This window comes from Panthera pardus, unplaced genomic scaffold, assembly GCF_024362965.1.
Source record: "Panthera pardus isolate Hobbes unplaced genomic scaffold, ASM2436296v1 HiC_scaffold_8, whole genome shotgun sequence".
In the NCBI taxonomy this organism is placed as follows: domain Eukaryota; kingdom Metazoa; phylum Chordata; class Mammalia; order Carnivora; family Felidae; genus Panthera; species Panthera pardus.
The window spans coordinates 145,606,741-145,629,915 of record NW_026527013.1 but is presented as its reverse complement, the minus strand read 5'-3'; the positions used below and the strand labels follow the sequence as shown (position 1 = coordinate 145,629,915).

The following is a 23,175-nucleotide window of genomic DNA, read 5'->3' as shown; positions in this document are numbered from 1 at the left end:
AAATAAATAAACGTTTAAAAAAAAAAAAAAAAAAAAAGAGATACAGAGAAACGTATCTCAGGGTATTTGTCCAAATCTATTTAGTTGTTAGGTTTGGAAAGCAAGAGTTAAGCTTATTACGTGTGTTTATGCACAAAAATGGCCTGGAAATAATATACACTGAACTGTTAGCAGTAACCACATTTGGGGTGGAATTTTCTCTCTATTTTAATGTAACTGTGTTCTGTGAGTTTCTTACAATGCACCTGTGCACTTCTAATCAGAAAACACCACCACAAAAATGTCATTTTTAAGAAGAAGATTCTGGGGCTGGGGTGGGGGGGGGGGGGTGGGGACCTGGCTGGCTCAGTTGGGAGAGCATGCAACTCTTGAACCCAGGGTCATGAGTTCAAGCCCCACGTTGGGAGCCTACCTAAAGCTAACTAACTAACTAACTAACTAAATAAATAAATAAATAAATAAATAGCAGATTCTGGAAACCTGGCAATCTAAACATACACTATTTCAATGAATATCCTGAAGTATGTACCTATTTTGTTTGTGTATACACCTGAAAGGGTATTTCTGTTGGACCAGTTCTTAACAGTAGATTGCTAGGTCACAGAGCATGAAGATTTTTTATATTCCTCCAAAGAAATTATACCAATTTTCTTTCCCACCAATACTGCTTCAAAAGGGCCTTTCTTCCCACTACTGATATCATCAAACACTGGACCTAGGCTGGGCTAACATAAGAACAATACTTTGTTTTATTTTGTATTCGTTTAATTCATTGTGAGGTTGAGCATCTTTCTGCATATCATTTAGAATCATTCACATTTCCTCTTCTGTGAACTTCCTATCCATATATTCTATTCCATAGATCATTTTGCTACTAACTAGTTTGGCTTTGTCTTCTTTTTAAAAAATCTTTACATCCTGGGGATATTAGGGCTTGTCCTAATTTTGTGTTCCAAAAAATTTCTCAGTTTGCCTTTTCACTTTATTTACTGAGATTTTCTCTCTCTCTCCCTCTCTCTCTCTCTCTCCAGAAGTTTAAATATTTGTATGTAGCCCAAGTAACACCCTTTTCTTTTAAGACTTCTGGATTTTAGCTATATTATGCTTGGAAAAGTCTTCCCAAGACTTCCTTGAGATTAGGAAACTTTTTACTAGTGCTTTTTTCCTAGTACTTTTGTGGTTTCCTTGTTTTATCTTTTAGTTTTGTTCCATCTGGAATTAACTTTTATATAAGGAATTGGTTCGCGTCACCTTTCAGACATATTCTTCAGGAATATGTTTCTCAGCATTTTATACGTGTTCTTTAATTTTGATCTCTTTTTTCCCCACAAATGAACAGAGTCAACCGGCTTACGTCCGAATAGGTGACTGATGCTAAAATGCACCACTTCGAGGATGTCTAATGATTTCCAGCTTTCTCTCAACTGAACTAAATTTGTAAAATCTCCTTTTCTTATCGCTAACATCAACACATTCACTTTTCCATGTATACATGTCAAGAACTAAATATTCAAATAGATATATAAACATTGACGAACAAAGACGGCGATGCCATTGAAAGGAAACAAACGCAGTTGCTTAAAATGTTCGTCTGTGACCTCAGGTACAAAAATCCAATTTCTAAGGAGGTTAGGCGTTATCAATGCATCATGTCCAAAAATTCCAGTTATTTGACCTTGAAACATGAGAGGAAGAAGGATAGGGGTTCTTTATAGTATGATAGGATCAGGGCTACAACAGGAGGCTTAACTGTGGGAGCCCAGCATTCCTGGAAGAGCCACAGGAAATATTTACTAGAGCGGTGATCTTTGAGATTGGTCTTAATAGCGAGGAGGGCATCAACATTTGAGGAATCCGACATCCGAAGAGTTGGTGACTGGCATTTCAGGTAGAGGAATCAAGTGTGGGAAAGGTGGTTAGGCCGGAAGGGGCTTCTTAAAGTCCTCTCATCCTCCCCTCACCAAAGGAGGAAAGGATCCACTGTCAGGCTTCTTCTTACTGACTGATCATTTGACCTCATTCATGATAAAAGTATTGTTTCAACCCCGCATATACATTTCATACCTTAAAAGGCTTTTCCCTCCTTAAACTTCAAACAAAAACAAAGCAGAGCAGCAGATTGTACAGGCAATAACTGAATGACCAAACTTAAGTCAGGTGTGGTAGCCTTAGCTTCTCACTCCCAGAAGGCCTCTCCTCGCCGGCAGGAGGTAAACACTCTCCTTTGGGTCAAGGCCTAGATCCTGCCCTCGCACAGGTCACCTTCTTCCACATCTTTCCAGTTGCACTCCCAGCCTTTTTCCCTTCCTTGGTCTGAGCCCCCTACCTCCCACGAAGTCCCAATACACCCAGATCGTTATTACACTAAAAAAAGAATTTTTCAGTATTATTTAAAAACTTAATCCTACTTGCTCTACTCCCTCAGGCCCAAGACTCTGCACATTTGAAATTAATTAAAAACTTTTTTTAAATTTTTTTTATTATTATTATTTTTTAATTTTTTTTAATGTTTATTTATTTTGGAGACAGAGACAGACAGAGCATGAACTGGGGGGGGGGGGGGGATCGTCAGAGAGACAGGGAGACACAGAATCCAAAGCAGGCTCCAGGCTCTGAGCTGTCAGCACAGAGCCCGACGCGGGGCTTGAACTCACAGACCGCGAGATCATGACCTGAGCCGAAGTTGGACGCTCAACCGACTGAGCCACCCAGGCGCCCCAATTAAAAACTTTTAATACCAGTATTCCCAATTTAGCAACCACCAGGATATATCCCTGGACCTCCTATATAACACGGATTTTCTGCCAAGTGTGTTGCGGGCTGTATTCCTCAGGCAGTGATGTTCTGGAACCGTCTCAGACCAGCTCGCCAGAACCCAACCTGCTCTTCCCTTCCCAACTCCACGTTCACTGATGCCACTTTGGTGGCTGAAATAAGCAATAGTGGGAGTATTTATATCATGCAAATCAGCAAGCGCTACAAAATCAAGGCTTTTAACAATCAGAGCCGATTGTTAAACGTTTACCAGCACACCACTGTTTTAATGATTCTTTTGGTTTCCAGTAATAGAAACCCACTTGAGCTAGAGTAAGCAAAAAGGGGAAATTATTATAAGAATCTGCTAGTGAAGTGTCGGATGCCTATGAATGCATAAACAAAGGGGTCTCAGGAATTAACTAGAATCAGGGACTTGGAAGCCATCACATCTCTCTGCCCTTCACTATCGGTTTCATTCTTATCTTTCAGTCACTACCTGCCTTCTCTGGTTCCCAAAGTAAAGGGAACCGTGGACCCCCAAAATCTGCCGCTAAGTCCAGTCACCTGAGACTGATCTCTTTCCTGGTCCCAATTCCAAATCTGCAGGAAGGGACTCTGATAGGAAGAAAATCCTTTTCCTTCTGAAATCCATGCCTGCATGGGGTGAAAGTGAGATGGGAACAAGCAGGATCACTATGTACCGACATTCATGAGAAGCAGGGGGAAAAAGAATCTCCTGGAATAAAAAAGGAATGAGGCTGTCAACTGAAAAAGGTCCACAGCATTTATGAAGATCTTTTCTCAGAGATTAATAGTTCCCACCATCATCATCACAGGCAAAGTCCAGCCCCCATCCAAGGAGCACACACACTTTATTAGAAGTTATTTATCTTCAAGGGGCCCGTGGCTGGCTCAGTTGGTTAAGCGTCTGACGCTTGGTTTCGGCTCAGGTCACGATCTCACGGTTCGTGGGTTCTAGCCCCACATCAGGCTCTGCCCTGACAGTAGGGAGCCTGCCTGGGATTTTGTCTCCTCTCGCTGCCCCTCCCTTGCTCAGTCTCTATCTCCCTCTCTTTCTCAAAAATAAATAAACTTTAAAAAAATATTTTAAAAAAATTTTTTTTAACGTTTATTTATTTTTGAGACAGAGAGAGACAGAGCATGAACAGGGGAGGGGCAGAGAGAGAGAGGGAGACACAGAATCAGAAGCAGGCTCCAGGCTCTGAGCCATCAGCCCAGAGCCCGACGCGGGGCTCGAACTCACGGACCGTGAGATCGTGGCCTGAGCTGAAGTCGGATGCTTAACCGACTGAGCCACCCAGGCGCCCCCCCAAAAAAAAATGTTTTTTAAATAAATGAAAGAAGTTATTTATCTTCTAGGTGAAAGGAGCCTCTCTAAGAATCACAGAGAACAAAAAGATGGCTAAGACCCTGTATTAGCTGCAAATCACAGCAAAACCAACTTAAAATGCTCAATAAGGCTAATTTTCTTGCCCCAAAAGAAGTCGAAAAGTAGGATGTTTCCAGAATTTGTTAATTCAGCAACTCAGGTCCTAATCTCTTCCATATTCTTGCTGGGAAGTGTTCAGAGTAATTCCATTTGGATACAGGTAGCTGTCACTGTTGCAGCCATCGCGTGCAGACTAGACATCTTTCACCAAATGAAAAGGGACCACTTCTTCCCTGTGCAGGTCTTTATAAGACTGAAGAAACCTTTCTCAGCATGCCCCCCACCAGCAAACTTCCCTTTCCAGAATTAGCTGCCATGCCCACGTGTGAACCACCCGCTGACAAAGGAATGGGGGCAAGAATGAAAACCCCCACAGATGCAAAGAGACAAGACGACCCTGGCCTGAGGTGGCATTTTTCCAAGTCCCTTTGTCCCACACTCAACTCAATGACCTGTTAGTCTTACTAACTCTGGCTGCAGACCCTTCCACTGGGGCCTGGTTTCTATCTCCCTGCTTCCCTCTCTTGATTTATACTAATTAGTAACAGAGTTGGCTCCCCGCCTGATAGTCTCACTGCTAAATCAAGATTTTGAGCCCATGAAACTTCATGGTGACAGAAGGCCCTAATAAATGAAGACAATACTAGACAACAGGTCCTTGTAATAAGGCAGCTTGAGGAAGCATCTATGAAAGAGGCCAAGCTCCAAAGATAAAAGGTAAGAACTAGAAGAGGGCATTGCCTGGGATTATATAACATTTTTGTTTTTTAGAAAAGTATTTCGTGCATGTCCTTTGCGCACTTAGCTGAAATCTGCAATGAGAAATAAGTTATTCAAAACAGGACAATTCTATTTTTTTTTTTCATAATACATCATTCCTCTGCCAACTCCTCGAGGTCTCTCTAATAACTTCCAGTCTCCATACCAAAAAAAGCTCCGTTTTCTGTTTTTATCTGTAGCTTCGTGAAATTTAGGTATAAAGTGAAGCTCTTCTTTCCGCTAAAAAGTGCCTATCAACCTACCGTTCGGTTCACATGCAATAGATACTTTAAAAAAAAAAAAAAAAGTATCTTCTCCTTTTCGTCTCCTTCACCATTCCTGCATGTTTGTGCGTAATTTGTATTTCCTCTTACCCTCCCGTGCACCTCTGTGACCACATGTTCCTGACAGATAGAGAAGATCCAGGTGGCCTGGTACTTGGAAACTTGTCAGATGTTATTCAAAGCAATAAAGAACACATCACACAAGTCTTTGGTATATTGTTACAGGGAAACCCTGTTTAGAATGTACTAATTGGGAATTTGCGATCATTTGAGGAAGGGCTGGCTGAAGTTAACCTTTGTACTATCTATGGAAGAAAAAAAAAAAGTTCGCTGAAGTTCTGAATAGCGTAAACAAGATTGGAAGGGGAATAATTATCTACTTAAAAGAACCAGTTGTTTTGAAAAGCTTTAGAAGTATCCTTTTACATACAAACAGGGTAATTATGACTTAAACAAAGGCTGGCCTGTTTCTAAGCCTTCTTTGAAATGTCAATTACAAATTACTCTTGTTTATTCATCAAGGCAAAACCCACCCCTGCTTACCAAGCAACAGTTGGTTAGCTTGCTTCCACCTACTCTATTTGAAAATAATAAACCGAAGCTCTTTTAAAGCAGTATCGTTTAATTCAAGCTTTTCACTAATCTTGACTGTTGGTCCATCCTACAGTGTGGGTGAAGAGTTACTAAGTACTAGCATACAGCAATCGGGAACGCAGAGTGACGACCGCCTTCACTAACTTGGGGGAAAAGCTGCCTGACACAGAAAATCTACAAAGAACACTACTCCGGAGCCGCGGCTTTTATTTCTCATTTTGCCAGAGTAAGAAACACATTTTGCATGGCAACTCAGTACGCACACACTGAAACAAAAACAGTACTTACCCTTATTATGCGCAGTACACTGTTATTTTCTATTTATTTTTTCCTAAATGCTAGTCACAGCCCTCGAAAATTGATTTCACAATCTATGAATGGGTTGCTGTTTTGAAAACACGAGGATCTGTTGGGAGATAGCATTCCATCCTGAGAGAAAGGGGCTGGTGCTGGGGAAGAGCTGTGGTTGCTCCCAGATTTCTTGGCTCTCCTCTCAAATCCTTGGCCATCAACCTCACTGCTCTAGTCACTACTGTCTCTTCTTGTTCCTGGATGTGCTGTGCAAAGCTCGTTTCCTATCCTCACCAGCCCTCCCAGCCGAGTTTCCAGTTCCCTCCTTTTCTTCAAAAGGCCACCCTGAGTTTCTGCCTGAGCTATCAATAAGCTGGCCACGCTCACCAATGGCAGATGAGGCGAGCTGACGCTGTGAGGTCTCTCCGCTCCACGGTGGGGACCCTCCCCAGCTTTACCCTACTGCTCCCATCTCTGATTCTTGACTCCATTTTCTATGAACAGTCTTCCTCTGGTATCTGGGCTCGGTTTGATATTTAGGTCTCCCAAGTTCTTATCTAATTGCTCTCCATTAAGGACATGGATAATGTATTACCATCACGGTGAAAACAAAAATCTTTATGGCCAGACAAAACCCAAGACCCAGCTCCCCCACACTCACCACCTCCGTGACCTCGGGTATGTCGTTCAATTTCCCTGACCCTCAGTTTCATTATCTGTGAAATTGGGAAAAACACCTATTTTGCAGGCTTGTGAATCCTTATAAAAGGGCTTATGCTGGGGGCACCTGGGTGGCTCAATCGTCTGAGTGTCTCACTCTTGAGTTCGGCTCAGATCATAATCTCACGGTTCGTGAGCTTGAGCCCCGCGTTTGGCTCTGCGCTGACAGTTCTGAGCCTGCTTGGGATTTTCTCTCTCCCTCTCTCTCTGCCCCTTCCCTGCTTGGGCTCTCTCTCAAAAAAAAACAATAAACTTTAAAAGTAAAATAAAATGAGGGTGCCTGGGTGACTCAGTTGGTTAAGCTTCCGACTTGGGCTCAGGTCATGATCTCCGGGTTCGTGGGTTCCAGCCCCACGTCGAGCTCTGTGCTGTCATCTCAGAGCCTAGAGCCTGCTAGGGATTCTGTGTGTGTGTGTGTGTGTGTGTGTGTGTGTGTGTGCGTGCAGCCCTGGTTTCGTGAATTATCTCCTACCTCACAGGTTCTATTCCTCTCCCATTAATCCACTTCCAACCATGCCTGGCCATGCTTTGGATCCTCCCCTACCCCATCTTTGCCTTGTTCCATTGATTCTGTGCATTTCTCTCCTTGGCTTGGGATGTCCCCCCAGCTGTGCTGGACCTCTGTTTTGGTTTCATGTATTCACAAATTTACCCTAATCTCATCTTTATGGCCCCTGGTTTAACTCAATCCTGATTCCTTCTTCTACCCCCACTATCTCCTATCCCCCACTCTAATCTGTTCTAGCCCCCGTGGATAAGACCAAGAAAAGTAGCAGTCTTTGATAGAACTCTTCAGATTATAATGTTTGTATTATATAATGTGATTTAAATTCTAAACCCACAAGCAAAACATCTGAGGCATGGGTCCTCACTCTGTTATCCAGAAAATAGTCATCATATTCCTTTTCCTGGTGAGATCATGTCGCTTGGACATCACTTCTGGCTGTGTGAGAGGTGGTGATTGACTTACCTTGAAATCAAGATCTTTTAGGGGCGCCTGGGTGGCTCAGTCGGTTAAGCGTCCGACTTCAGCTCAGGTCACGATCTTGCGGTCCGTGAGTTCGAGCCCCATGTCGGGCTCTGGGCTGACGGCTCAGAGCCTGCTTCCGATTCTGTGTCTCCCTCTCTCTCTACCCCTCCCCCGTTCATGCCCTGTCTCTCTCTGTCTCTCAAAAACGAATAAACGTCAAAAAAAATTAAAAAAAAAAAAAAAGAGCCCAACCTCTGAAGCCAGACAATGCGGGACTAAATCTTGTCCCTGCAACCTGCTACTATATTTTCAGCTTGTTCCTTTGTTTTTTGTGTTTGTTGTTTTTGGGGGGTTTGGGTTTTTGTTTGGTGCTATTTTGGTAAACAACAAGCATCTTGATCATATCAAGTTAGAAACATCAGAATCATTCACTACGTCTTGGATATTGGCCCCTGTCCTGTCCTGTCTCGGCTTTCCCCAACTCCTCCTTTTTGCAGTCATGAATCCTTTTTTGTATTCATTCAGCTGCACTATTTATCTGTCATGTTGCCTGGCACTGTGCTGGGTCATAGAGATACTAAGATGACAAATCACGGACTCTCCCTTAAAGGTGGACAGATATGTATAGAGGTCAGAGGGACATGCAAAGAAATCCATTCATGAAAATGTTAAGGATGCTGAGATAGAGAATGCTGCAAAGTACGCCAGGGGATAAGGGAGTCCACAGTGAGTTCTGCCTGAGGGAACAACGTGGAAGAGGGTGTCAAGGAGTTAGGGAAGTTTTCATGGAAAAGGTTGATGCTTCAGGTGACTCTTGAAGTCCTGCTCTTCGCTCATGGCCCCAGACCTGTTCCAAAACTCAGGCAATCTGAACAAGACAGTCTCCGCAAATAAGTTCAGAAATTTCACCCATGTCCTGGATTCTAGTGACCTAGTTCCAGTGGTTGGGGTTCCCACATTGCCCCCCAGTTCCCTTTGTTGCCATCAGTTAAGAAATCTACCATCAGGGGCGCCTGGGTGGCTCAGTCGGTTAAGCATCCGACTTTGGCTCAGGTCATGATCCCAGAGTTCGTGAGTTTGAGCCCCACATCAGGCTCTGTGCTGACAGCCCAGAGCCTGGAACCTGCTTCGGATTCTGTGTTTCCCTCTCTCTCTGCCCCTCCCCTGCTCACACTCTGTCTCTCTCTGTCTCTCAACAATAAAGGTTAAAAAAAAAATTTTTTTTAAAGCTACTATTAATTAGCAGGAGTAACCCCTGAGCCAAAAATCATAGCTTGTGATCATAGCTTGTGAGTCATGAAGGGCTCAGTCCCCAGTATCAATCAGGTTGCAGTCTTTATCATATATAATATCTAAGTCCTTCCCCAAGATTCAAGGCCTTCTTTGAACTCTAGCCCAGGGACTACAGTCCCTGCTGTTTCTCTTGTCCTTGCCAGCCTTCTTCTCTGGGATCCAGGGCCTCCTTTCATATCCCAGCTGGGGTTCTGCTATCCATCTGGAGAATGGTCTCCAGAATGGCCACCCATCTACTGAGACCTGCCTGAATGTCCCACTGCTGGGGTTCCCACTTAACTCAAAAGCCCAACCTCACATACGTCCGGATTGTGGCTAACTTTCCATAAAGACTCTCCCTGACCAAATTTTAGTCAGGCTCCTCTGAGCCTTCTTCACACCCAGATCTCAACTTTGGTGCCTGGCCCCACTTTTAGCAAGAATCCAGCTTAAGTAAGTTTAGTGAGAGCTCCCTACCCTTAATATCTGACCAATATCCTCTTCTTCTATCTTTGATGCCTAAATCCTTGACTATCTTTAGCAAGAATCCTGTTAGGTCAGTTTGTTGAGAATCCTCTACCCTTGATGTCTCCTCTTAGTAATTTTCCATTCATTAACCACCCCCCATCCTGCTCCTTGGCTGTAAATCACCCCTCCTCCTTGCTGTATTTGGAGCTGAGCTTGATTTTCTCCCCTATGGCAACAGATTTAACCCCTATTACAATAGTCTTTTTCTTTTCAAGCAATGGTTGATAGATTTTTTTTTTTTTTGGTAGCACTTTGTGGCATAGTTTTTTTTTTAATTCTTTAATCTCAACTTTGCTGAGATATAATTCCAACTTTACTGGCGTATAACATGCATAATCTATAACATGTATAGTTTAAGGTGTATAACATGATGATCTGATACACATATATATTGTGACAGATTACCACAATAAGATTATTTAGCACTCCATCACCTTGCATGATTACCATTTTGCTGTGTGTGGTGAGAACCTTTCAGATTTACTCTTAGCAACTTTCAACGATGGCATTGTAAGAGTATTGTTAACCAGAGTCCCTATGCTGTACATTAGATTGCCCAAAACTTATTCGGGTCTTTCTCCAGGCTTTCTTCCTCCTCACCGACTGTAGCTGATGCATGTGCAACAATGCAGCTCAGATAGAGTCACCTGAAAATATGGACCTGGAGAATGTGGTCCATTCCATGCCAACCAATGTCACCGGATTCATTCAGTCAGTCAGACCGTCAAAACATACGAATACATGTAAATGGTTTGTGAACATAAGTATATTTTCAAAGAGCTTCCTTGTTTGTAGTACAGACATAAACAAAATACAAATACGCAAGGAATAATATATGTCTTCGGCTCTTTTGAAAAAAAAAAAAACCCATAGGAGATGCAGACCTTTGATGTTCTAACGGTGCCATAAACAAATTCACTGGCCTGTTTTTGGACAAAGGATTATCAGAAATTTTACCTCTTGGGTTCCAAGTATGTTTTTGTTGTTAGTAGAGAGACTCTATTGTAAAAGCCTCCCTACCTAGAGCTCTGGTGATTTTTTTGTGTTTTATTCGTCTCTTTCATTTGGCTTCGCGTAAGGTAAGGACTTGATAAAATTCAAATTTTGCTGTATTTTGTGCTAATGTCAGGTACACGATTTTCCTCTTGAATATCTGCCTTCGTGTGGGTTGTTCCTGAAGTGTTTTGAAGGAAATGGCGTGTCAACCACTCACTGGTTCTCATGGCTTTGCAGTGGAGGCAGGGCCTTTCCCTGGTTTGGTAGCTTCCCGCATTCCTTTGCCTCTGAGCTATTTTCCTCTTCTGAATACTAGCTGGCGATGGGTGATGTTCACTTTCACTCTCCTTCCACGAAGAGGCTCCCGAGTTAGATTCTTCACCGTCACACTCGGTAGAATCACTATCACGTTGGGTCTGATTCACCCGGCTGAATTGAGAATGGAGCCTGGCTCGTCTTTGTTCCAGAGAGGCGTTGACCAAAGCCAGTTCAGACTCAGTTACAGGGGTGAGTTGGCTCTGCTTTGGTTTTTTCATCATTTGTAAAGAGGCCCAGTCACCATCTTTGCTTTGCCGCTTAAAGGAAGTATCTTTGCTTGCTAACAGCCAAGGAAACAGATGAATATGTTAGGCATATTATTGGTCACCGGAACTTCATATTCCCTAAGGAAGCCTATGGCACGTGTGGACTCACTCTCAGTTGCCATTTGCCAAGCCACCACTTTTCTCCACTCACTTGCAAGTGTTGGCGTCTCCCTGCATCTATACCACTTGTACACCAAATCTCCTGAAGACCAGAAGGGTCAAATGGAAGCTTGACACACGGCTTTTGAAGTTTTGTGGGCCCCCAGTATAAGACCAAGGGAAAGGCCTCTAAGCCTTTCCAGAGAAGGACCCTTTTTTTTTTTTTAACGTTTATTTATTTTTGAGACAGAGAGAGACAGAGCATGAACGGGGAAGGGTCAGAGAGAGAGGGAGACACAGAATCCGAGGCAGGCTCCAGGCTCTGAGCGGTCAGCCCAGAGCCCGACGTGGGGCTCGAACTCACGGACCGTGAGATCATGACCTGAGCCGAAGTCGGCCGCCTAACCGACTGAGCCACCCAGGCGCCCCGAGAAGGACCCTTTTTAACCTTGCCTCGAAGTCTTAAAGATTCCAGTATGTATGTGAATGTGATTTGGGTAGCGGGAAACTAAAAAGGATCTTTTCTCTACACAGTGAGTGTGCTGGAGTTGTCTTTTGCCCAGCTGGCTGGCAAAAACAGATCGTGAAGCTTTCAGGAGTTTAATAAGATAGCTGTTAAAACACAGCCATTAGTAAAAATGAAATTATACAAACGCGCCATTAAATCAATTTAGGTTACATAAATGTGATAAATATTCAAAACTAATCACTTCCTAATTATTTTATTACATTTTATTATGAGGTAGGCTCTTAAAGCTATTTCTGTCCTATCTGGTTGGAAATACCACGTAATCATGTGCTACCCTGCATCTCTCCCCTGTAACATCACACTGGTAATTTGAAATCAGTTTTGATGGATGGCGTAGAAATCAACAAGCACTAAAAATCAGGTCTCGGTTTATGGTTTTGTGGATTGTCTAGGCTTCAAGTGATGAAAAACAGGTTACTAACATAGGTCACATTTCGAAGTGTCATGGGCAGGGCGCCTGGGTGGCTCTTGACTTCAGCTCAGGTCATAATCTCTGGTTCTTGAATTCAAGTCCTGCATTGGGGTCCTCACTGACAGTGCAAGGTCTGCTTGGGATTCTCTCTCTCCTCTCCCCGTCCCCCTCCCTCTCTCTCAAATAAATAAACTTAAAAAAAAATGAAATAAAATAAAAAATAAAAGTGTCATGGGGTGCCTGGGTGGCTCATTGGTTGCGTGTCCGACTCTTGGTTGTGGCAGGTGATGATCTCCCGGGTCATGGGATTGAGCCCCATGTTGGGCTCTGCGCTGGGCATGGAACCTGCTTGGGGTTTTCTCTCTGTCCCTCCTCTGCTCACACATGTGTGCTCTCTCTCTCTCAAAATAAACAAATAAACTTAAAAAAAAAAAGTGTCATCCTGTAGCCACCACATTCTGAATAGCACCCAAAAACAAGGGAAATATGCTTCCAGAGTATTCTAAAACTATTATCCAATTCAGCAAAGAAGTCACATCATTGACAACCAGGTTAAGTTCTAACATACATCTTGTTTCTTTCATCTTACTCCTTAATTTAAAGGAAAAGAACATTCATTTTGGAGCTACACTTGTTCGTCCGTTGCAGCCACAGGCCGGCCAAGGATGCAAGGGTCTGGCAAAAATCAAGGAAAGCATTTAGCTACAACTGGCGATCTATATGGAATTTACTATAAAGTGTATTACATGTTTTGTTACTTGTAAATTGTGCGACATACATCCTTCATGTCAGCGACATTTAAAAAAACCCCACGTAGACACACATCCACATTTTTGGGGAGTCAGTTGTTAAAACACTTAACAGCACACCACAACTTCTAGGTTATTTAAAAAGATGTCATACATGGGGCGCCTGGGTGGCTCAGTCGGTTGGGTGTCCGACTTCGGCTCAGGTCATGATCTCACGGTCCGTGAGTTCGAGCCCTGCGTCGGGCTCTGGGCTGACAGCTCAGAGCCTGGAGTCTGTTTCGGATTCTGTGTCTCCCTCTCTCTCTGCCCCTCCCCTGCTCATGCTCTGTCTCTCTCTGTCTCAAAAATAAATAAATGTTAAAAAAAAATTAAAAAGATGTCATACAAAGCTCACAGTGCTGTAGCAACCCGAACAATAAAGGTATATGAAAAGGGAGCTATGTGAAGGGAGAATGTTGAGGAATGAAGCGAGAGCTTGAGCTCTACCTACCAGTAATTTATAGCCTCTAGCGGCTCTGCAAAAGCAGGTAAGCTGTCCTGGGCTAAAGCAAGGAGCTCCCGCAAGGGGCCACCACAGGTCTGGGGAGGCCCTATAGCCATTCTGGGCTGTTCTCCTCTGTACTTTGCTTTCCACATTCAGCACATATTTCTCTCATCACAGTCCAATACCAAATATGTACCCACGCTCACCTTTACTGACCGAGGTGCTGGTCCCACTGTCTTCCTCCTTTTTCTTCTCTGACATCTGCTTCAGAAATACAGATTAGTAATAGCAATCTCGGTTGGTTTTCGCTTACATTTACTTGTAAAACACTGCTGCCCTAGGGGCACTTGGAAGGCTCAGTCGGTTAAGCGTCCGACTTCAGTGCAGGTCATGATCTCACGGTTTGTGAGTTCGAGCCCCGTGTCGGTCTCTGTGCTGACGGCTCAGAGCCTGGACCCCGCTTCAGATTTTGTGTCTCTCCCCCTCTCTCTGCCCCTCCCCTGCTCATGCTCTGTCTCTCTCTGTCTCTCAATAATAATAAATAAACATTAAAAATTTTAAAAAAATTCCACTGCTGCCCTAGACTCTTGGACAATGTCTAATTTTAAACATTCAGTACGATTCAATAAATTCTTACTGAGTTTCCATTACAGTGATCCTTCTGCTGCCCACTGAAGATCAGGCTTTGATGCCAAATCTGCCAATGTGTTCTGAACCAAACCAAATGGAACAAAGACTTGAGAGAAAACAATACTGATAAGGATCTGTAGGTTATAAAGTTTTCCTGTATTCACACTACAAAGACATGTTATTTAAACATCTTTTTTTTTTTTTTTTTTGAGAGAGAGAGAGAGAACTTGAGTGGGGGAGAGGGGCAGGGACAGAGGGAGGGAGAGAATCTCAAACAGGCTCTATGCTCAGTGTTGATTCCCCTGAACCTGGGATCATGACCCAAGCAGAAATCAGGAGTCGGATACTGAACCGACTGATCCACCCAGGTGCCCCTAAATATCATTTAAAAACAGATTTGATGGTACTGGGATTGATTTTAAATTACTTAAAAAAAATTTTTTTTAATGTTTATTTAGTTTTGAAAGAGAGAGAGAGACAGACAGTGTGAGTGGGGAAGGGGCAGAGAGAGAGGGAGCACAGAATGTGAAGCAGTCTCCAGGCTCTGAGCTGTCAGTACAGCTCGAACTCGTGAACTGTGAGATCATGACCTGAGCCGAAGTCAGACGCTTAACAGACTGTGAGCCACCCCGGCACTCCTTAAATTACTTTGTAAAGGACATTTCATCAGGTCTCCTTTTCTATTATCTTTGAAGATCTTTACCAAAGTTCATAAACTTAATATCTCCTAAATCCTTCAGGAACTTTCCTCCAAAAGGCAACCATGACGCATTATCTGTGAATCTTGCAGCAAAAAAGAAATGGATTTCTTTGAAGAGTTCCAATTTCAAATATTCTAGCCCAATATTCCATAAATAAGTCTGTTCCATTGTTCAGATCCATGCCCCATTTTTTGATGCTGAACGTGATTTTGCCAAAAGATATAAATATAAAGCAACTCTTTCAGAATGTATCAAAATTTTAGAAATACTGGTAACACTTTTGACACACAATAATTCTCACTAGGAATCTAATAATCCAGGGAATAATCCCCCAAAGAGAGAAGACTATGCACAAAAATAATCAGAAAGTAATTAAGATAATATAAAACGCAAAATTCAAAAGGAGGCAATGGTTACATAAATTATGGTACAATCATCATATATAGTTGTAAAAACTATTATAATGAAGGCATGTCACAACATAAGAAAATGCATGTTATAATATTAAGTTAAATATCAAGATGCATGGGAATGCAAGCTGGTACAGCCACTCTGGAAAACAGTATGGAGCTTCCTCAAAAAATTAAAAATAGAAATACCCTACGACCCAGCAATTGCACTACTAGGCATTTATCCAAGGGATACAGGTGTATTGTTTCGAAGGGACACATGCACCCCCATGTTTATAGCAGCACTATCAACAATAGCCAAAGTATTGAAAGAGCCCAAATGTCCATCGATGGATGAATGGATAAAGAAGATGTGTATATATATATATATATTATATATATATATATATATATATATATATATTATATATATATACACACACAATGGAGTATTACTCGGGAATCAAAAAGAATGAAATCTTGCCATTTGCAACTACATGGATGGAACTGGAGGGTATTATGTTAAGTGAAATTAGTCAGAGAAAGACAAAAATCCTATGACTTCACTCATAGGAGGAATCCAAGAGACAAAACAGATGAACATAAAAGAAGGGAAACAAAAATAATATAAAAACGGAGGAGGACAAAACAGAAGAGACTCATAAATATGGAGAACAAACTGAGGGTTACTGGAGGGGTTGTGGGAGGGGGGATGGGCTAAATGGGAAGGGGCACTAAGGAATCTACTCCTGAAATCACTGTTGCACTATATGCTAACTAATTTGGATGTAAATTTTAAAAAATTAAAAATAAAATTAAAAAAATCAAGATGCAAATTTGTATATGCAGCATAATCACAAGTTCACTAAAAATATGAAAAAAGACTAAGCAATGTCCACAAGTGTTAGCAATGGTTGAGTTTGAGTGAAAGAGTGATAGTTTTCCTTATAACTTTTTAAGTTGTCTCCAGTTAGGAAAAAAATGAATTTTTGTAGAAAGTCCAACTTCCTTCGGGTAGAAAGTGCTTCCTTGGGTATTCATAACTACAATCCAGGACCCTTGGCCCATTCCTTTCTTAATATCTGATCTCTGCAATAGCAGGCAAGTGTCTTTAACAAGGTGCCTCTCTCCTTTTTGGGTTACGGCAACCATTCTCTGAAAACCTTAAGAATGGAATCTTCTTTTAAGAAACCACTCTTTTGAACAAAAGATGCAATGGGCATTAAGGAGGGCACTTGTTGGGATGAGCACTGGGTGTTATATGTAAGTCATGAATCATTAAATTCTATTCCTGAAATCATTATTACACTATATGTTAACTAACTTGGATTTAAATTAAATATATACATATATGTATATGTATATATATGTATATATATGTATATATGTATGTGTATTTAATATATATTTATTTTAATATATATTAACCTATATATTTTATATAATATATATAAATATATATTTATAAATTTATATATTATATAGAAATTTATATATATTATATATATTTATAAGTATAATACATATTAATTTATATATAATATATATTTAATTTAATATATATTTTAATGTATATTTAATATATAATACATATATACATACATATATGTACATATATACACATACATATCCATACATATACATATATATATAAAAGAAACGACTCTTTTAGAAATGATGGGGGGGGCTTATTTTAAATTGAATATGTATAGAGATAATTATTAAATGATTAGCAGTTTATAAGCCTAAAAATTATAGTAGTTGGCTATTTCCATGTAATCTGGAGTGATTTTTATTTCATTGCTTGCACTTTTCTATAATTTCTACGTTTTCTATAATGCATACTTTTGTAATGGATGAGGAAGGGGGAATGTTTAAAAACATTTATTAGGTTTATATCATTTTCACAGAAAGCCTCTATATTTGACTTAATGTCACATTAAAACATAATCACAAAATCCTGAGAAAGATTTTGCATCAAGCTAAGTGGAATCATACGAACTGTGGTTATCAAAAGCATTTTATTAACTATCTGTGTGTGACTCCGTGAGTGAAAACAGCAGCAGAGCCTGCCCTGAGGAGTAGGGTAGAACAGAGGAGAGATCTAGGCTAAGGCTACCAGGGGACAACTCTGCAATTTCTCCGATTCACTTAACACCTCTTAAACTCAGTTTCCACATATGCAAAACAAGAAGCTTTGGACTGGCATTGTTGGGAAAAATACCGGCACCAGCAGTCTGAATAAACACTAAACAAATGTGTAAACTAAATATAGTATTCATAGTCTCTGAAAGCAAAAAAGTACATGCATCCTGAAGAGTGGCAAATCCAGAGGAAATCCCTGTGCTTCGCAGTGGAGGATAATTACCACCACATTTCCATCACACTTTTACCATTACTTCAAGGTTTGTAAATAAAGGCTCATAGGTTAGCAGAGAAAATGAAGTTCAAAGTGAAAGAAAAATTCCATCCTCCTTGACTAGCTCTCATATGGTTCTCAGATTTCAAATCTGGGACCCTTCAGAAGAAGCAGTTCAACCAATTGTAACTGCCATAAGGATACAAAGCGAAAGACGAAACCTCTAAGATAATTAAGGTTTTAATCAGCACTGAATAGATTTAATTCAACATTTCAGCTATGCTTTGAAGCAAACGAAGTATATGGCAGGAAACCATGGTCTACATCTCCTCTGTCACTAACCACTTGTGTGACATTGGACAAGTCACTTGATTTCCTTGGGGTTTATCAATTAAAAAAAAAAAAAAGGAGGGATACTGATACCTTACTCGCCTACAGAAAGGAAGCAGGACAACGTGCTCTCTTCAGGTCCTTGAAGCTCAGGACTCTGGGACTCCAAAGAGCTGACGCAAGCAAAGGAGCAGAAGAATAGCTTAGACCTCGTAAGTGGTCTTCATGAGGAAATTGCCAGGAATCAATTTCAATTTTTTGTTAATTTTCTAAAGTATCTTTTCTGGCCCATCCAGACAAATTCAATATACTTAGCTAGGGAGTTTAGGACGCATATCAGCGATCACTATTCTAAATCTCCTTTTGGCAAAGTATCTACTTGAAGAAGCATTTAGACTTTAGATGAAACTTCTCAGGGGGAAGAGGTGGTGAGGGGAAGAGTCTCTGATTATCATAATGGAATCCAGCTGGCATAGATAGACCAACCCTCCTGCTCTCCTTCTAGAGCTGATGCAGCACTCGGTCTAGCTGCCCATTGCCAGCCCTGTGTTCTGACTGTAATGCCAAATGATGGAGGTTTGAGTAATCATCAACCTGTATGAATGGCCAGCAAGGACTCCATGTCAGCAATTTATAAGAGCTCGGTTGCTCATAATATGTTGGAGATTCACAGTCCTGAAAATTTGGGCTATCTCCTTCCTCAGAGGATGGTATTTTCTTCTGCTAGTAGGTGGTCTAGAATGCCGACCTTCGTTCTGTTTAGTTTATTTCTACATCTTATCTGTCGGGAGAGTATAGTGCCTCATTCTACAAACTCCCAAATCCTACAACACGTCTTCTATAAATACGACAACTTTAGTATCTTTGATTAGAATTACGTGGCTACAAAAGGAATGTGGAGGTCATTCACCAGTAGGGAAGTTCATCCCAGCGTTACATAGCCTATGGACAAACTGCAAACCTAAACGTCTCAGAATCACAGATTTGTTCTGGTGCAACCACAAGACAGTCATGCAGTCATGAGGAGTGCTGCTGTGTGAATACGATTTGAGGAAGTGTTGCAATATAATACTAAGTTTTGAAAAAGCAGGATACAAAAATATGTACAATACAATGCCGACGATGTAAGATCAAGGAGAAATGGAGAGAAATATATTGAGATAGAGAAAAAGAAAAAAAAACCTAGAATATACTCCAAAATGTTAACAACGGTTATCTCTAGAGAATAGGATTACATTAGCTTAAATTTTCTTCTTCATCCTTTTCCATATTCTTGGATGCTCTAGAGCGAGATTGCATTATTTTTAAAATAACTTTTTTTTTTAATTTTTTTTTTTTCAACATTTATTTATTTTTGGGACAGAGAGAGACAGAGCATGAACGGGGGAGGGGCAGAGAGAGAGGGAGACACAGAATCGGAAACAGGCTCCAGGCTCTGAGCCATCAGCCCAGAGCCTGACGCGGGGCTCGAACTCACGGAGTGCGAGCTCGTGACCTGGCTGAAGTCGGACGCCCAACCGACTGCGCCACCCAGGCGCCCCTTTAAAATAACTTTTAAAAAGTAGTTGGATCGAAGTAAAGTGAATTTATTTTATGGAAAATCCCCTATTCTACAGTAAACATATTATATAAAATGAAATCGGATAGCCTACCCAGACAGAAGCCCGCGAAAAGAACATCAGGACCAATATAATGACAAAATACCAAAGCAGGAAGCTCCCTATTGCCCCGCAAGAGTCATCCTTCTGGCATTCATAATCCTGACTTGGAATAGGAAAACTTAAAGGTAGGGGAGGAGGATCCACCTCCCAAAATAAGGAAAAAAGGTCTCCCATGATGGCTTCTCGCTTTGGAAATAAAGCATGCTCGAAAGAATGAAGATGACTGAGAGGTACTTCACTCCATGTGTATGACAATTTCCTTGGCAACCTATTATGACATACACTTCAGTAACTGTGACAGGAACCGGCAAACACTTCTTGGATTTCTAAGCTTTTGGAAGATTTACGTAAATTATTTCTACGAAAGGTTATGGTATTTACCCCCTGTGTCAATAGGGTGCATTCTGCCCTAATCTTTTTTTTTTTATTTTCCTGAAATTTGTATACACTGTATTTTCCTTAAATTTTAACGCCTATAAAATCTAAGTCTCTGAGGTATTCGTTCATTTTTTTCAGTGTCTTTTACACGTATCGTATCACATACCATATGTAGATTAACATACGTGGGTCTAATGTGTTATAGACTGGATTGTGTTCCCCCAAATTCATACGTTGAATGAATAACCCCCAATTTGACTATAATCACAGATAGGGCTTTAAGGAGACAATTAAGGTGAGGGGCAGCTGGGTGGCTCCATGAGTTAAGCGTCGGACTCTTTTTTTTTTTAATGTTTATTTATTTGAGAGAGAGAGCACAAGCAGGGTAGGGGCAGAGAGAGAGGGAGACACAGAATCCAAAGCAGGCTCCCAGGCTCCGAGCTGTCAGCACAGAGCCTGATGCAGGGCTTGAACTCACAAACTGTGAGACCATGACCTGAGCTGAAGTCGGAAGCCCTATCGACTGAGTCACCCAGGCGCCCCAAGCATTGGACTCTTAATTTCGACTCAGATCATGATCTCACAGGTTCATGAGTTCGAGCCCCACATAGGGCTTTGCACTGACAATGCAGAGCCTGCTTGGGATTCTCTCTCCCTCTCTCTGCCCCTTCCCTGCTCACGAGCTCTCAAGAATAAATAAATTAATTTTTAACAAGAGATAATTAAGGTTAAGTGAGGTCATAAAGATAGGGCCCTAATCCAATATGACTGATGTCCTTATAAGAAGAGTAAGAGACGCCCCAGGGGTATGTGGACACAGAAAAAAAAGGCCCTGTGAGGACACAGAAGTCAGTAAGCCAAGGAAAGAGGCCTCAGGAGAAAACAGTTCCAACCTGGAAAACTGTGAAAAAATTTAATTTTTGTTGTTTAAGCCACCCAGTCCAGGGTACTTTTTACAGTAACCCTAGCAAACTAATACATAATGCCAGCTATATATCAAATTTGGATAGTAGTACCGTTCCTTTTTAAGCCTTCAACAAATGCACGGTAACTTAAGGACATCAAGAGAGGAACGAGGAGTCTGTTGTAAATGACATCAAATGTATACAATTTCCTAGGAGAGAGACATGGGGTGGGGAGGAACCTAGTATTCTAATTTTGACTGTACATTGAACCCTTTCACTGCGAACCATTTTTGAGTTAGTCCGTCTCAATCTAAAACTAGAGCAAAACACTACTGCTGCTAAGGCAGTCCAAAAATTATTAAAATCGCAGTTTAAAAAAAAATCCGTTAGATCTTTTAAGAGCATAGCATACCTGCAGATTCCATTGCATATTAATGATACGCAGTAAATAAATAATAATTATTATCTATTAAGGAACCAATTTTCTTCTATTTGACTTTAGATGCATTTTAGGAAACCTTTGGGTCATTGAGACGTACATGACGTAACAATCCACTAGCTTCTTGTGGAAAGGTGTGATGTTTTCATTAGGGTAACATTTCTCCACAGCCCCAACGGCGGGTCCCAGCGCCCCGCTCTTCCTGGCTGTTGGCCCTGTGCTTTAGGCCGGCGTCGCCTCTTCCAGGAAGCTCTCCTTCCGGGAGCCCATCCGTGGCACGCCTCTGGGCTCACCTGCCCCCACCTCTCCTGCCCACCTAGGTCACCAGCTGGCTGAGCTCTTCCAGACACTAACCAGGGAGCTCCACTTTCGCATCCCGGCGCGGCTCAGTGGCACAAAGTAGGCGTTTGGATTCGTTCGATGAAACCAAACTGAACTCCCCGATGAACCTCTTTTCCCCCTCGGGATTTTTTTTAAACCTCAAAACCACTAGCAACTTTGACACGTTTGGGGGTTTCCTCTCACTGCTGCAACCTCATCACAGGGATATTTAAGAATTTACACTGGGTCAGAACACTTTTTTTGTGAGAAATGCTTCGCTGAGGCTGATGGGCGTCTGGACACATTACCACATTCTTTACCCTACAATTAGCTACCCTGCTTAATAAAATCTGCTTTAAAAAGTGAGTCCATAAATGCTCTAAGGAAGCTAAAGTTATATTAGTATATAGAAATTCAGCTTGTTACAGTTATTTCTTTTTACTGCGGGTTCAGAGCTTGGTCTGAACTTTTGCTGCCCAACCTTCTCCCCGCAGCTGAGCGGGAGGCACAAACCCTAAAGCTGTTTCCCTGGTAACGTTCCTAGCCCTGGGGCTCCCAGCCGCCCTCCCCAACCTCCTCTTCTCGCGAGAAGGTCCGTTCTTCCGGTAACTGTCGTCCGGCAAACTGGTTGCCTACGCCTTAGCGCTTGGCTTCGCGCATGTGCAGTAGAGAGTGGCGCGAGCCAGCAGCTTCCGGCCGAAGAACATGGTGGGTTTTCGGGGTTATTTTTGTGCTTAGTGGACGCGGAGTCCACGCGTGCTGTGGGGTTTCCACGACTGCGGATCTGCAGAGGGTTCAGCCAAAGGGGGTGTGGCCAGGCGTCCCTTCACCTGTAAAGGAAAGGAAGAAAGAAATGATAGGGGTTGCTGAAGTTTGTGCTGGGAGACCCAGGGAGGGAAGCTCTCGGGACTGGGGAAGTTTTGACTCGCGGACTGGGTGGCGGGAAGAGCGCTGCTCTGTACTTTCTGGGCAACGACTCCAGATATGGAAGTCTTAATGTTTTTCTGCCGGAGATGAGGCCTAGCGAAACAAAGGAAATATAAATCCCACGTGGACCCAAACTGCACACTCCCCAGTCGCTCTCATCCCCTTCACAACAGGAGCGTTCACCCTTATAAAACTTCAGTCCTCACACTTTACCGGCGGCAACACAAAATTGGGATCTTTGGCGCCCAGCGGTCCGAGTGCAGAGTTGTTTACGATCTTATGCGTGAAGATGTTAAGAGGAGAGCCTTAAAATTTTTTTTTAATATTTATATTTATTTTTGAGACAGAGACAGAGCATGAGCGGGGGAGGGGCAGAGAGAGAGAGAGAGGGAGACACAGAATCCGAAGCAGGCTCCAGGCACTGAGCTATCAGCACAGAGCCCGACTTGGGGCTCGAACCTACAAACCATGAGCTCATGACCTGAGCTGAAGTCGGAGGCTCAACCGTCTGAGCCACCCAGGCGCCCCAAGAGGAGAGTTTTTAATGGCTTGTAGCTAATATGGAATATTTTCTCTCAGAGCTTGGTATTTTGAGGGGCTAGTCTTTGTGACATTCCAAAACAATACGGAATAATTGCACATAAAATCACCACCCTT

At 42.1% G+C, this 23,175-nt stretch overlaps 2 protein-coding genes across 7 annotated transcripts in view; one reads left to right on the top strand and one right to left on the bottom strand.

Moving 5' to 3' along the window:
• Positions 1-10,373: 10,373 nt before the first annotated feature.
• On the bottom strand, positions 10,374-21,732 carry SSMEM1 (serine rich single-pass membrane protein 1). 3 transcript variants are annotated; one of them, XM_019452745.2, is made up of 3 exons: positions 21,244-21,732; positions 13,685-13,739; positions 10,374-11,219 (listed from the first exon to the last, which is right to left on the bottom strand). In XM_019452745.2, the coding sequence occupies exons 1-3, from the start codon at positions 21,259-21,261 to the stop codon at positions 10,723-10,725; spliced, it is 570 nt and encodes a 189-aa protein (XP_019308290.1). In that variant the 5' UTR covers positions 21,262-21,732; the 3' UTR covers positions 10,374-10,722. The 3 variants fall into 3 exon arrangements, with proteins under 3 accessions (XP_019308290.1, XP_019308289.1, XP_019308288.1); XM_019452744.2 differs by having other exon boundaries at positions 21,625-21,732; XM_019452743.2 differs by lacking the exon at positions 21,244-21,732 and adding an exon at positions 19,540-19,776.
• Positions 21,733-22,206: 474 nt separating this feature from the next.
• Positions 22,207-23,175, top strand: part of TMEM209 (transmembrane protein 209) — a 36,537-nt gene continuing 35,568 nt past the window's right edge. For 3 of the 4 annotated variants that reach the window (XM_019452740.2, XM_019452742.2, XM_053897024.1), the window contains exon 1: positions 22,306-22,809. In XM_019452740.2, coding sequence (XP_019308285.1) covers positions 22,798-22,809 — 12 coding nt within the window. In that variant the 5' untranslated portion in view covers positions 22,306-22,797. The other variant, XM_019452741.2, reaches the window with a different exon arrangement.